General features: G+C 42.7%; 2 protein-coding genes across 10 annotated transcripts in view; both read left to right on the top strand.

The window, feature by feature from the left end:
* LOC110498461 (zinc finger and SCAN domain-containing protein 2) overlaps positions 1–14,381 on the top strand; it is a 771,911-nt gene that overhangs the window by 739,947 nt on the left and 17,583 nt on the right. For 2 of the 9 annotated variants that reach the window (XM_021575083.2, XM_021575082.2), the window contains exon 1: positions 10,572–10,702. The exons of the other annotated variants lie outside the window; for them this stretch is intronic. The gene's annotated coding sequence lies outside the window, so the exon portion shown is untranslated. Of the gene's footprint in view, positions 1–10,571; positions 10,703–14,381 lie in introns of those variants that run through there. 9 annotated transcript variants of the gene reach the window in all.
* Positions 6,122–13,826, top strand: LOC110498494 (zinc finger protein 285). Its single transcript, XM_021575144.2, has 4 exons — positions 6,122–6,833; positions 7,241–9,763; positions 10,191–10,321; positions 10,520–13,826. Exons 2-4 carry the CDS (start codon positions 9,481–9,483, stop codon positions 11,708–11,710), a joined length of 1,605 nt encoding a protein of 534 aa, XP_021430819.2. The 5' UTR covers positions 6,122–6,833; positions 7,241–9,480; the 3' UTR covers positions 11,711–13,826.

Here is a 14,381-nt window from a genome sequence, read left to right as displayed (position 1 = left end):
TGTTTGTACTGTGTAGGCTATATGATTTTCACAAATGCCCTTTTCATTGCTTCCATTCAACAACTTATTTTTTCCCCCCCAAGACACTTGAATGAATGCAGTTGTTTTTGTTGATGTGTATGTGTGGTTTTCATGTGATATATTTAACGCTTGTTTATGTTTAATAAACACAAAATGTGACTTTTCATTCTAAGACTTTCATTGAGACTCTTTACTATACATCACATCTGATCTCACCCTATTCTGCATACATACAACAGTGCTTTATAACCAATATACACTTACTAAATATACCTACACATACCCACACACTAACAAACACCTACTGTACACGTCATTATAGTTTAGTCAGGTTTGTCTGATGATGACTTTTGACTTATCATAGCTGACTTGTTTTTACCTACATCATATTTATGTCCACCATGATGGGTTTAACAACAATGAAGTCATTATATAACTACAGTATAGGACTCAAAAATAGTGGGGATGGGTAAACACTCCATGTTGAAAGTGTGTTTATCTGTGTGTATGTACATAGGAGTGTATGTCTGTGTAATCTGCATCACGTCTCTCTTCCAGGAGGAGGAGGGTCCAGACGTGCTGCTGGTGAAGGAGGAGGGGTGTGAGGAGGGTCTGGGGAACATGGTCATGGAGGACAACCAAACTACACCTCCTCCTGAACCCACAGAGGAACTAGCTGAGCAGTACAGGACCACACACACTGAGGTGAGCCCACTGTGAACTACTGTCTGTATGGTATTAGGTCAGGACCCACATCCACAAAATGTGTCAGAGTAGGTTTGCAGATCTAGGAGCAGTTTTGCCTTTTCTATTTGGAAAGATCCTAGATTATCACTTGTACTCTGAGACTAGGTGCCCAGGTCTTGATTATTTTTGTTTTAAGTGTGGGACGATGCCTTTGAATTATTCGTTGATTTTATTACTTGACACTCTTTAAAGTTACATGCTAGCTGTACCTGAAGACTTCCAGTCTTTGCGATAAGCTGGCTCGCGAAATTGCCTCTAACTTCTTGCATACTGGACGCAGAGACGTAAAAATGGTATCCACAGGTTAATCTGACTGAGGAAGTAGATCATTTCAAAAATCACAAACTATCCCTTTAAAGAGTGTCAAGTACTCAAATCAACTAACACGTTTGCATAGTATTAATAGCAATCCCTCATTGCCCAATCAGAAGATGCTCCATAGCACGGTGCTCATATCAGAATTATTGATCTAACATCCTCTCTGTATCTCTTACAGCCAGTAGACATGGAGGATGGGAAGCCTGATCTGCTGCTAGTCAAAGAGGAGACAATAGAAGACGGACCAGAGAGCATTGATCTGCTCAGTGGACTAAAAATGGGGGAGCAAGGTAAGGGAGAATTACATATAGCCTAAATACAGTAATAGATCTTCAATGGGAATACTAATGTGCCTGGCTATTAATTTTCTATTAAACTCATATGAAACAATATGAGTACTTCATTTATTAAACAATATCAATTCAATTTGTATAAAATACAAAACTGAAATGTGTACACCAAGTGTACAAATCATTAGGAACACCTGCTCTATCCATGATATAGACTGACCATGTGAAAATTAGGATCCCTTATTGATGTCACCTGTTATATCCACTTTAATCCGTGTAGATAAAGGGAGGAGACAGGTTAAAGAAGGGTTCTTTAAGCCTTGAGACAATTGAGACATGAATTGTGTATGTGTGCCATTCAGAGGGTGGGTAAGACAAAATATTTAAGTGCCTTTGAACAGGTTATGGTAGTAGGTGCCAGGCGCACCGGTTTGAGTATGTCAAGAACTGCAACGCTGCTGGGTTTTTCATGCTCAACGGTTTCCTGAGTGTATCAAGAATGGTCTACCACCCACAGGACATCCAGCCAACTTGACACAACATTGGCGTCAACATGGGCCAGCATCCCTGTGGAACGCTTTCGACACCTTGTAGAGTCCATGCCTCAACAAATTGTGGCTGTTCTGAAAGGAAATGGGGGTGTCACTCAATATTAGGAAGATATTCCTAATGTTTTGTACACTCAGTGTATCTCAACATAAGTCAGACATCACCAGGCAAATAACACACTAAAAATCCATGTCTAAAAATCTATCCATGTGTCATGTTTGTTAAGTCTGGACAGTAACATTTTCCTGTAGATGGTTGGCTGGAAGCTAACAGAGGAGACTGGGAGGCCATCTTGGATTCCCAGACAGGTGCAGCCAATGGCCCAGGGGACAACATAACCGAGCAGGCCAGGACCAGAGGTGACATAGTGAAGGTCAGTGGATGGGACAGCATCTTCAACTCTGGGCCGGGGAACAACACTGTTAACCAGAAACAGACAGTCGAACAGAAATCAACATCCAAACTTAGTCTCCATGATAACAGACTGGCTGAGACCAGGGCGAGGCGTAGATTTGGTCTGCGGGGACAAGGAAGTGTCCGTATGCAGCGGGTGAGAACAGACACAGACTCGGCGAGCGATGCTCCGTCCTGCTCCTATAATTGTGTTTCAGACAGAGTGATGGCGCATGAGGTTGACCCCCTAACAGGTGCTGCCTTCAGCCTGCCTTCTATATGATCTATCAACTGGAACATGGACCCTGTGACAACACAGACACTCCCTGGCCTTTGACCTCCTCACACTCTCCTAATGTTTAACCAGACCTCAGAAAATGCCAGTGCATCAACACTAAATGGTTAGACAAGCCCATTGACAAATGACAGTAATACAGATGGAATAAGTAAAGGTGGTGGCGCCAAAGAGAAGCTCTTACCGTTTTCATTCTGTGGGAAAGCCTTCAGTTTCCCCAAACAGGTGGAGATCCTCCACAGGATGCACACAGGGGAGAAATCGTTCAGCTGCCACCTGTGCCAGGCTAGTTTCTCAGACTCAACCAACCTGAAGAGGGTCCACCCAGGGGAGAAATCCTACACCTTCCCCAGCTTCCCCACCTGAAGATCTACACAGGAGAGAGGCCATTTGCCTATGTTCTCAGAGAGGAGCTACCTCAGGATACACTAGCAGAAAATGCACACGGCCCATGTATAGTGAAATGTAATGTAGTACTAGTTATACTGAACAAAAATATAAATGCATCATGCAACAATTGGGTGAGTTCCAGTTTATATAAGGAAATCAGTCAATTGAAATGAATTCATCAGGCCCTAATCTATGGATTTCACATGACTGGGCAGGGGTGCAGCCATGGATGGGCCTGGGAGGGCATAGGCCTCCCCACCTGGGAGCCAGGCTAATCCTCTGGGGTGCCAGGCCCAGCCAATCAGAAGGAGTTTATCCTCACAAAAGGGCTTTATTACAGACAGTAATCCTCCGTTTCATCAGCTGTCCGGGTGGCTCGTCTCAGACGATCCCGCAGGTGGAGAAGCTGGATGTGGAGGGCTGGCGTGGTTACATGTGGTCTGGTTGAGGCCAGTTGGATACAGCCAAATTCTCTAAAACGACATTGGAAGCAGCTTATGGTAGAGAAATTAACATTAAATTCTCTGGCAACATCTCTGGTGGACATTGCTGCAGTCAGCATGCCAATTGTATCTTCCCTCAAAACGTGAGATATCTGTGGCTTTGTGTTGTGAGACAAAACTGCACATTTTAGAGTGGCCTTTTATTGTCCCCAGCAAAAGGTGCACCTGTGTAATGATCATGCTGTTTAATCAGCTTCTTGAAATGCCAGACCTGTCAGATGGATGGATTATGTTAGCAAAGCAGGAATGCTCACTAACAGGGATGTAAACAAATTTGTGCACAACATTTGAGTGAAATAAGCTTTTTGTGCGTATGGAACATTTCTGGGATCTTTTATTTCAGCTTATGAAACATGGGACCAACACTTTACATGTGTGTTTATTTTTGTTCAGTATAGTTTGTTGGTAGTTTAATTATTTTGGTTTTTGATATCATAGGGAACTTGTTGCGGTGACATGAGGAAAGAATTAGTATGATGAGGTGATGGTGTCTGTAAAAATGCTTCACTGATGAAGTGACAACTAATTCCCTTTTAGGTTGATGGTGTTTCATAGTGAGATAAAGATAGTGCCTTATTTCATGTTTACTTAACATGAAGTAGTGAAGATGTGTGTAGTGTTGAACCTTTTCCAAAGTATTATAATAAATTATTTATGTAGTAGTGAAGATGTGTCAAAGTCCTGTGTGAGAGTGCATGACAGTTTTGCTCAAATTAAAGACTAAATTGACTGTGTGCTGACTGATTTGTAAAAAAAAAAAAATCTGGGACTTAGTTTCCCTCATCTCAGTCGAACCTAAACATCATACAGTGCATTCAGAAAGTATTCAGACCACTTTACTTTTTCCACATTTTAAATTAAAGCCTTATTCTAAAATGGATGAAGTTTTTTTCCCCCTTATCAATCTACACACAATACCCCATAATGACAAAGCGAAAACAGGTTTTTAGTCATTTTTGCACATTTATAAAATATATTCAAAACAGAATTACCTTACTCGAAATCGAGGTCAGGTGCATCCTGTTTCCATTGATCATCCTTGATGTTTCTACAACTTCCACCTGTGGTAAATTCAGTTGATTGAACATGATTTGGAAAGGCACACACCTGTCTATATAAGGTCCCACAATTGACAGTGCATGTCAGCGCAAGATTCAAGCTATGTGGTCGAAGGAATTGTCCGTAGAGCTCCGAGACAGAATTGTGTCAAGGCACAGATCTGGGGAAGGGTACCAAAAAATATCTGTAGCATTGAAGGTAACCAAGAACATAGTGGCCTCCATAGTTTTTAAATGGAAGGAGTTTGGAACCACCAAGACTTCCTAGAGCTGGCCACCCGGCCAAACTGAGCAATCAGGGGAGAAGAGCCGTGGTCAGGGAGGTGACCAAGAACCCGATGGTCACTCTGAGAGAGCTGCAGAGTACCACTGTGGAGATAGGAGAACCTTCCAGAAGGACAGCCATATCTGCAGCACTCCACCAATCAGGCCATTATGGTAGTGGCCAGACAGAAGCCAGTCCTCAGTAAAAGGCACATGACAGCCCGCTTGGAGTTTGCCAAAAGGCACCTAAAGGACTCTCAGACCATGAGAAACAAGATTCTCTGGTCTGATGAAACCAGATTGAACTCTTTGGCCTGAATGCCAAGTGTCACGTCTGGAGGAAATCTGGCACCATCCCTACGGCGAAGCATGGTGGTGGCAGCATCATGCTGTGGGGATGTTTTTCAGTGGCAGGGAGTGGGAGACTAGTCAGGATCGAGGGAAAGATGAATGGAGCAAAGTACAGAGAGATCCTTGATGAAAACCTGCTCCAGAGTGCTCAGGACCTCAGACTGGGGCGAAGGTTCACCTTCCAACAGGACAACGATCCTAAGCACACAGCCAAGACCATGCAGTAGTCGCTTCGGGACAATTCTCAATGTCGTTGAGACTCCCCAAATACAGGTGTGCCAAGCTTGTAGCATCATACCCAAGAAGACTCAAGGCTGTAATCGCTGCCAAAGGTGCTTCAACAAAGTACTAGTCTGAATGCTTATGTAAATGTGATATTTCAGTTATGTTTTTTAATTAAAAAATAAAACAAATGTTTTTGCTGTGTCTTTATGGGGTACTGTGTGTAGATTGCTGTGGAAGAAAAAAAAACTTAATCAATTTTAGAATAAGGCTGTAACGTAACTGTGGGAAAAATTAAGGGGTCTGAATACTTTCCAGATTCACTGTATGGTGCATTTTATTTTTTTATAATAATTTCCAATGGCTCCATATTGTTAGGTACTTGAATCACAGTGTTATAGTTTGGCTTGACTGTGGTTAACATTTTATAATATAGTGTCATGTTTCTGTGTGTACAGCAAAGAGTTTCTTATATAAACCTTTGTACAGAAAAGTATCATCTTTATTTGCAGTCTGCAGTCCACGAAGACCTGCTGATATCCGGTGTTGCTGGCGGGAGAGACTGGACTTCTGAAGCTGCTGATCACAAATCCTGGTCCCGGACTGGACCCTGGGTCAGGAGCCGTTTCTCTTCCTTCCCAAGTCGGAACCAGGGCCCAATCGTGAGGGACAGAGACTCCACAACAACCACTACACAGAACACAACCAGTGGACAGGTGGACTGAACAACCTCAGTCCTGGTGGTCATCAGAGAGACAGAGGCTCCAGTCCGGGATCCAGTCTGCAGCCCAGACCCTTCTCTTTACAGTCTCGGTGCAGGGATGAAGCAGGGCCTGGAGCTGATAGAGATAGACCCTCCTGTTCTTATGATACAAACACCACAGTATCCATGATGAACAGAGCAGGTCACCCTGGGCTTCAGCCTTCACAGAGAGTAGTGGGAGACCCCCCTGGTGGGATTCTAATAGGAAGTATGGTGACTGGGTTCATAGAAAGCCTGGACCTGGGTCTAGCCTTCCTCAGTTACCTCATGGTTACGCCACAAATACAGACAGGGTCAGGATGGGCGTTCGTCACAAGAGGTGACACAATCCCAACAACACCCAAACAATGACTAGAAGTCAAGGAGGGAGCTCACAACTAACCACCTGTGGGCGGTGGCTCCTGTTGCTACCTCTGGTGCCACTGGGTCAGAGCGTGTGAGGCCGAGCATTAGAACGGACGCAGACATGCCGTACGCCTGCCCCACCTGGGAGAAGCGCTTCGCTCATGCGAACTATGTGAAGAGGCACCAGGCCGTTCACACCAAGGAGAGGCCCTTCAAGTGCAAATGATGTCACAGGAGATTCTCCTTCCTGACTAACCTGATCAGACATAGGAGTGTCCACACCGGGGGGAAATCGTAGCAGTGTGGCATGTTAAGTATCTTGTGGTAAGAGGGTAATTAACCACATACCTCTCATTAACCCTTTGTTAACTTGCTATTTGAAATTGGATTGTGAATAGCTATTTTTATGAGAGTTGCTAACACACTTTTTGTTCTAAACGAGTGTGCTCTCAGCTTTAAAGACAGTGATAACACATAATTTGATGTGTAATGTTATATGCAGTATCTTATTTCAAAGAACAGCGCGAGTACGTTTTTCATTGAAAAGTGACCAAGAACAATTTCCCCATTAGCGTTGTTATTTATGAACACCCTGGAACTCAAAATATGACTAATTTAACTGCACAGCATCACATACTTACCCCAGTTAGCGTTTAATGCGTTCCGGTAACTCAAGAGCTCCCCAGGTCATCCACCTCTCATGCATATTTTTTGTTCACTCTTCCTTCCAGAGTCAGAACCAGGACCGAGCCACACAGAACACATCTGGCGGGGAGTCCGGTTGCCGGCATCAACATCTCAGGTGCCACCTACCACTGATGTTCCCTTGAGCAAGGAACTTAACCCCCTAAACTGCTCATTGGACGGTGCACTGCGGCTGCTCTCTGCTCCAACCTCTACAACTTAATGTGTTTGTGTGTGTGTGTGTGTGTGTGTGTGTGTGTGTGTGTGTGTGTGTGTGTGTGTGTGTGTGTGTGTGTATATCAGGTGTTGGATAAAAGCAGAAGACAAATTTCCATCACACAATCCCAATAACAATGGCTAGAGTTCGAGGGAGCTCAAAGACTGGCTCCTGTTTCTATCACCTCACAACGTGGGAGGCCAATTATTGGGATCGACGTCAACAAGCCGTGCACGTGGGAATCCTTCACTGAGGCGAAGTATGTGAAGAGGTGTTCACACCAAGGAAAAGCCCTTCAAGTGCAAACTATGTTAAAAGAGCTTCTTCCTGACTATCCGTATCCGACTGTGTCCAAAACGGGGAGAAATCGTAGCAGTGTGGCTTGAGATCTGGGAACCTTATTATAGTTATCATGTGAAGTGTATTGGGGGCAAGAGTTTTTTTTTGTTGTATTACTAAGTCCCTCAGTTGTGCATCGGAGGGGTATGCTATGATTGAAGCTAGATCTACTCAAGGTTTTCTAAAGCTAGCCTGCTTCAGTTAGCTTCACACTTCAGCTCAGGCTTCATCCATACTATGACAGTTGATATTGCTCGTCCGCCTGCGGCTGACTCTAGCAGACTTGTAACTGCGCGTGCATGTCGCACATTTTCATGTGTGCCTAAATCAAAATGAAAGAAGCGTTATCTTGCAAATTCAGCAGGCCACGGTGCGAAATAGGCTTGTTGATGTGCCGTCTTTATTTTATTACTTAATCGTTCATTTAAAATATATGTATATTTGACCTTTATTGAACCAGTAGGCCAGTTGAGAACAAGTTCTCATTTACAACTGCGACCTTTTCACTTCTATCAATACAAATAATTGTATTAAATCAAACACAAGTTTTACTGTGCGTGAAGTTTCAAATACATTGTCATTACTATATGTGTAATATGATTGGTATTATAACATAACATTATTTTTTTTTACAAAAACATTTTTTATTAATAAAATATTTAATCTGTCATATTCCTCAAATGAAGGGGATGCTGACGCAATCTGTGTGAGAGGTAGGAAATAAAAGTTAATTGGTGCTCAACTCGCAGCTCATTCATCACAAATGGAGTTAGCCCTGAGTTAGCCTCCCCGGGAACAGGTTAATTCTGAAGGAGTCGTTGCATAGAAATGTACATGGCTAAAAGGTGAGCCACTTTCGTTGTACCTGTTATCCCGAATGGAACTCAAGAGTTGACCAGTAACCTCGCTAACTCCTCAAACCATCTAGTATAGGGCTCAAGGTACGCTTACGTTCTCACATGATACACAGACCTGTTGTTTGGTATGTTGGCATAGCCAAAACACTGTAATTGAAGTGTAACACAACATTTCTCCGAATTTGGTTTTGCTTATGTTCTATTCATAAGAAATATGCCCCCCTCTTTTTATAACACCTTTTAAACAGTGGTACCTGTTCCTTTACTACGGTGATAAAATCTGTTAAATCGTGCTGTCCGTTTGATATGTTTACTTTTATTTACTTGTTTATTATTTTAAATTAAAATTGGTCTTAGTTTCGTTGGCTTCCTTGAAACCTATAGGTTTCTTTCCTTGCCACCGATGGGATAGAGCGAGACATTCTTTTTAGATAATTTACGGTATTTTTTCTTAACAAGGCTGAGCTTCCAAGAAAATGAACATGAATGGTCATTGCAATCTAGAATGTTTGGAACGTCCCTTCCCCATTGAAGTTGAAAATTAAAATGGGTAAGGGAAGGGTGGCCGACGTCCCAAGGATTCCAGATAGCAACGACAAATCATGACTCGTTGGTTCGATGTAGCATTACCCGTTTCCTTTTCATTTAGCCACACCCTATGAGCTATGACGCCAAAAACGTCCTTTCTCTTCGGTGTAAACGGAAGTTAGCAATGACCAAAAACAATTTCTACGTTAGCTTTTTCTATTGCTGTTATTTATACGTTTATTAACACGATGTAACTCTAAATATGACTAATTAACTTAACAGCATCACATACGAATTGGAGACGGGACTTGGTTGATAGATGTTATCTAGGTATAGTTAGCTAACAATGGCTAACTGTATGGTTTTTCACAATCAAATAGCCTCCATTATGGAGGTGCTAGCGAATTCAGCCGTGGCAGAGATCTGTAAACTCGTAGACGACGACTATGCAGTGTTTCGTTTGGAAATGACTCAAAGCCAGAAAGACAACAGGGGATTGCGGAGGAAACTACAACTACTGGAATTGAAGGTGGCACGGGAGCGCGCAGAGAGAACTTTGCGACAGCACGTCGTCGCCAGTCGTCCCAATAGTGTCAAGATCCTCGACCGATACAGAGGAATGGCAAGAGGTACATTTAGCAGAAGGCAGAGACTGCGGGGCCTGTCGCCCTGTTCCCGTTGCGCATGTGTTCATATGTGTTATCCAGAGTTGAGTCTTGGTCAGTTTTTAGATAGAATACAATACTTTACCTCATTAATTAGGTGTTATATTTATTTTACCTTTATTTTTACCAGGCAGGTAAATTAAGAACAAATTATTCTTGCACAAAGACACAATATTCTAACCAGATTCTTGATTTACTGAATGTCCTATTATCATACTCAATAAAAAATAATGTGATGCATGGAACATCAATCAATCAATAAATAGTATATCAAGAAGTTATGATAAATTTTACTTTGCCAATTGTAGACAGTGTCAAGAGTGTACAATATAGTGTTGAGCATTGAAAGTACCTGACTTAACCACCACTTTCCCCCCAATCACTTTCTTAGGTGAAGGACATCTCACTGGAGGCCACAGGAGCTTTGTGAAGCCGGCGGGACACAACGTGTGGAGAGATGACCAACCCATAGCTATAGATGAAGGGAGTGGAACCTCAACCCAGCATGTTATCGTGATAGAGGTTAGTGTCATAGTGTAACATAAAAAATTACAGTATGTAAAATGTGACACGTTTATTTCAGAAAGGCTCCCCCAGCTATTAATTTGCTTACATGTACATCCTTATTTATCTGCCATAGGGGAGCTTGTGAGAATTCTCTACAATATTGTTATCCAATTCAACTCAAGTACCGGTAATAACCTCCTCTCTGCTTATCAGTCTGCAAATGCAGATGCTGCAGGTCCTGGGGTCAAGCAGGAGAGGAATGAAGGAGAGGAGGACCCACAGCACAGCAGAGACATCCAGTCTGGAGCAGCGGCTGGAGTGGCGCACCCTGTAGTCACGGAGGACCTTGCCGTTTACGCTGCGCCCCAGGCCAGGACCGGACGCAGCATCACGGAGGTCAGTGGAACGCTGAACGACGTCCTCAAGTCAGAGACTTTAACTGTAACACAGAGGCTCTTACACACAGGATCTGACCACAGATCAGACCCAGAGAGACTGGGGCTGGGGCCACTGGCTGCTCCTGGCACAGAGTACTTACCAGTATTTCACCAGAGCCAGAGGACGGTTAATTCCCATGGAGATGGTGATGCGTTCTACACTGGCATTGATGATCTGTCTTGTTCTTACGCTACAGAGATGGACCCTGGCCACATATCCTTGGGTTTAGAGACACAGACTGATCTGTTTAGAGGGGACTGGAACCGGTACAGTAGTAGTGTATACTCTGAAGGGTGCCTAGATAAGAAAGGGGAGGTTATAGTGGTCAATGAGGTGACTGTGAAAGTGGAGGGCGATACTCCTCCTACATGGAATGCAGATAGTCACCTAGGAGATGGACAGTCACATGGCAGAGATTTCTTAGATTGCAGGGGAAGCTTAGAGACCAATCTAAATGTCGACACTCACTCCCCTTTACATGTGTTCAGGGATCGTGACCCAGTGTCCACGTCATTGGTGCCTTTCGATTCACATGGCTCCGTCCTTTTCGATCAGGTATTGAACCCAAAAGACCAAAGTGCCAAGACGCAGGGAGGGGGAGCCACATCGGGTAAAAATAAAGACAAACCGTTCCTCTGCATGTTCTGTAACAAAGGCTTCAGCTGCTCCCAGAAGGTGGAGATCCATCAGAGGATCCACACAGGGGTGAAACCCTTCAGCTGTACCCAGTGTCACATGCGCTTCGCCCAGGCTTGCAACCTGAAGAGGCACCAGAGGGTCCACACAGGGGAGAAACCCTACAGCTGCCCCCAGTGTGAGAAGAGGTTTTCCCGCCAGCACCAGCTGAAGATGCACCTGAAGGCCCACACGGAAGAAAGGTCATTCACCTGTACGCATTGCGGAAAGAGGTTCTCGGAGAGCTGCTACCTCAGGATACACCAGCAGAAAAACCATTCCACTCTGTAACGTAGAAAGTAACCATTCCACTTGATAGTTTCTGACATTTTAGATCAAACCCTGCATTAAAGACAAATGGGAATTGTTTTCAACAGAAAATACCCATAGATTAATAAAACCCATTAGGCTACAATGCCTCTTATTCTCTGGCTATATGCAAAAATCTATACGTCTCCGAATGGGTCCAATAATTGATAATGCAGTTAAAGTGAGGAGACAGGCCAACAGACATCTCATGATCTCATTCCCTTTTCAGAGCCATTCTCCATTATGGACAATAACCTAAACTTATCGGGCTCAAAACCCTTTGTTTTTCATCAATTGTCTAGTATAAATATTTTCATCCTCAGTGACATCTTTGACAATTCAGGTCTTCATACTTTTCAAGACTTCAAAGAATCATATAATCTCCCAGGGACTTCCTTATTTTTTCCCCCCCTTATGCTCCGCTTGGCTTTCAAAGAATACGGAGTATCCTGGGATTCCCTTATTGCCACCCATCCCCGAGTTGAGACTCTTTTGAATACTCCCAAATCTTTTGACCTGGTCTCCACTTTCTACTCCAAACTTAACTCGATCGACAAGTGTTCACCTGCGGTCACTTCCATCTGGAACAGAGAACAGTTGAACTGGAAGGTGAAATGGAACAATGTTTTCTCATAAAAAAAAAACATCTCACCAGTTGATTAATTTAAAATGTATTCACAAATGTTTTTCTACACCATATCGCCGCTTCCAGATGAAACTCTCTGCCGATAATCTTTGTAAACGGTTGCCCTCTTGGATCAGTCGGGATCTATATACATATGTTTTGGGAATGCCCAGTGAATCTGTGCTTGAAATTCACTGTTCGACTGAGAGACCTTACAGATAATTGTATGTGTGGGGTACAGAGATGGGGTAGTCATTCAAAAATCATGTGAAACACCGTTATTGCACACAGAGTGAGTCCATGCAACTTATTATGTGACTTGTTAAGCCCATTTGTACTCCTGAAGTTATTTAGGATTGCCATAACAAAATACTTATTGACCCAAGACATTTCAGCGTTTCATGTTTAATTAAGTTGTAAAAATGTCAAATAACATAATTCCATTTTGACATTATTGGGTATTGTGTGTAGGCCAGTGAAACAAAATCTAAATTGAATACATTTTAAATTCAGGCTGTAACAACAAAATGTGTAATAAGTCAAGGGGTGTGAATACTTTCTGAAGGCTCTGTAATAGTCGACGGAGGTTATCCGAGGATAAACGATTTTTAACAAACCCACTTTTATCATTAAATGAAGTTCTGTCTCGACTTTGGAAATAGTAATCGCTACCTGGTCTGAAAATAGTTTGTGTTGAGAACGCTCTAATGCAGTTAACATTTCCAATTCTGATGTTTTTTTTTTCATTGTGATTTATCCAACCCAGATGCAAATGCAGCTGCATCAAAGGTTTTCTATAAAAAATGATGGCATCCCATAGAATCGGTGGTCAGAATCAGTGAATTTTGTATTGATCATTATTAATTCATTTGGTTCAATTTCAAATTCATCACAGAATGTAGGATAACCAGATGGAATTCAGTTATATCTAACAATATACTGTTCAGGCAATCAAAAAAAACATTAGATCTTATGAATTTGGAGCGTACGCATTAATATTTTTTTGGGTGGGGGGGGAGTGTACACATTAATAAATTGTTTCGTTCCATTATGGATACATTTATGGAAAGTGATTCTGCCTTCTTAAGTCTGGGTCTTTACCCAAGATGGTGATTTGAGTTTATGTATTATTATGATTACACCTTTTAGATTTGTTTGGGGCTGATGAAAAAGCAGACAAGTTGGTACAAATGGTTCTGCATTCTATGTGAGTCCTTATAGAGCAGGTGTGTTTCTGGGAGCGTTGCTATATCAATAAGGTTTCTTGCAACATTTTAGTTTTTGCCTTAATACTACACAGCTGATTCAAATGAGCAACTCATCGTCAAGCTTCACTGGGTATTTATGTATTCATTTGTGACGCATTTGTGACGCTATCCTTGATATGATCCTGCTGTTGTCACATGCTACACGTGTGTGCACATGCATCTATCTATCTGATGTTATCAAATAAAAAAAAATGTCACATGCTTATTTCCAAGCCCTTAAACAACAATGCAGTTTTAAGTAAATAGAGTTCATATTTACTAAATAAACTAAGGTGTTTAAAATAACACAATAAAATAACAATAATGAGGCTATATACAGGTGGTACCGGTACCAAGTCAATGTGCGGGTTACAGGTTAGTCAAGGTAATTTGTACATGTAGGTAGGGGTCAAGTGACTATGCATAGATAATAAACAGCGAGTAGCAGCAGTGTAAAAACAAAGAGGGGGGTGTCAATGCAAATAGTCCAGGTGGCCATTTGATGAATTGTTCAGCAGTCTTATGGCTTGATGGTAGAAGCTGTTAAGGAGCCTTTTGGACCTAGACTTGGCGCTCCTGTACCGCTTGCTGTACGGTGGCAGAGAGAACAGTCTATGACTTGGATGACTGTAGTATTTGACCATTTTTTGGGCCTTCCTCTGACACCGCCTGGTATATATGTCCTGGATGGCAGGAAGCTTGGCCCAGTGATGTACTGGGCTGTACGCACTACCCTCTGTAGTACCTTACGGTCTGATGCTGAGCAGTTGCCATACAAGGC

Source organism: Oncorhynchus mykiss, chromosome 19, assembly GCF_013265735.2.
Source record: "Oncorhynchus mykiss isolate Arlee chromosome 19, USDA_OmykA_1.1, whole genome shotgun sequence".
Taxonomy (NCBI): Eukaryota; Metazoa; Chordata; class Actinopteri; order Salmoniformes; family Salmonidae; genus Oncorhynchus; species Oncorhynchus mykiss.
Note: the sequence above shows the minus strand (reverse complement) of the source record. Positions and strands in the feature narration are given on the sequence as shown.

Bases quoted from the DNA above. Each gene is read 5' to 3' on its own strand.
- LOC110498494 (XM_021575144.2), top strand. From the start codon at position 9,481: ATGGCTAACTGTATGGTTTTTCACAATCAAATAGCCTCCATTATGGAG. The intron at 9,764-10,190 runs GTACATTTAGCA...TCACTTTCTTAG, and splicing joins ATACAGAGGAATGGCAAGAG to GTGAAGGACATCTCACTGGA. The intron at 10,322-10,519 runs GTTAGTGTCATA...TCTGCTTATCAG, and splicing joins AGCATGTTATCGTGATAGAG to TCTGCAAATGCAGATGCTGC.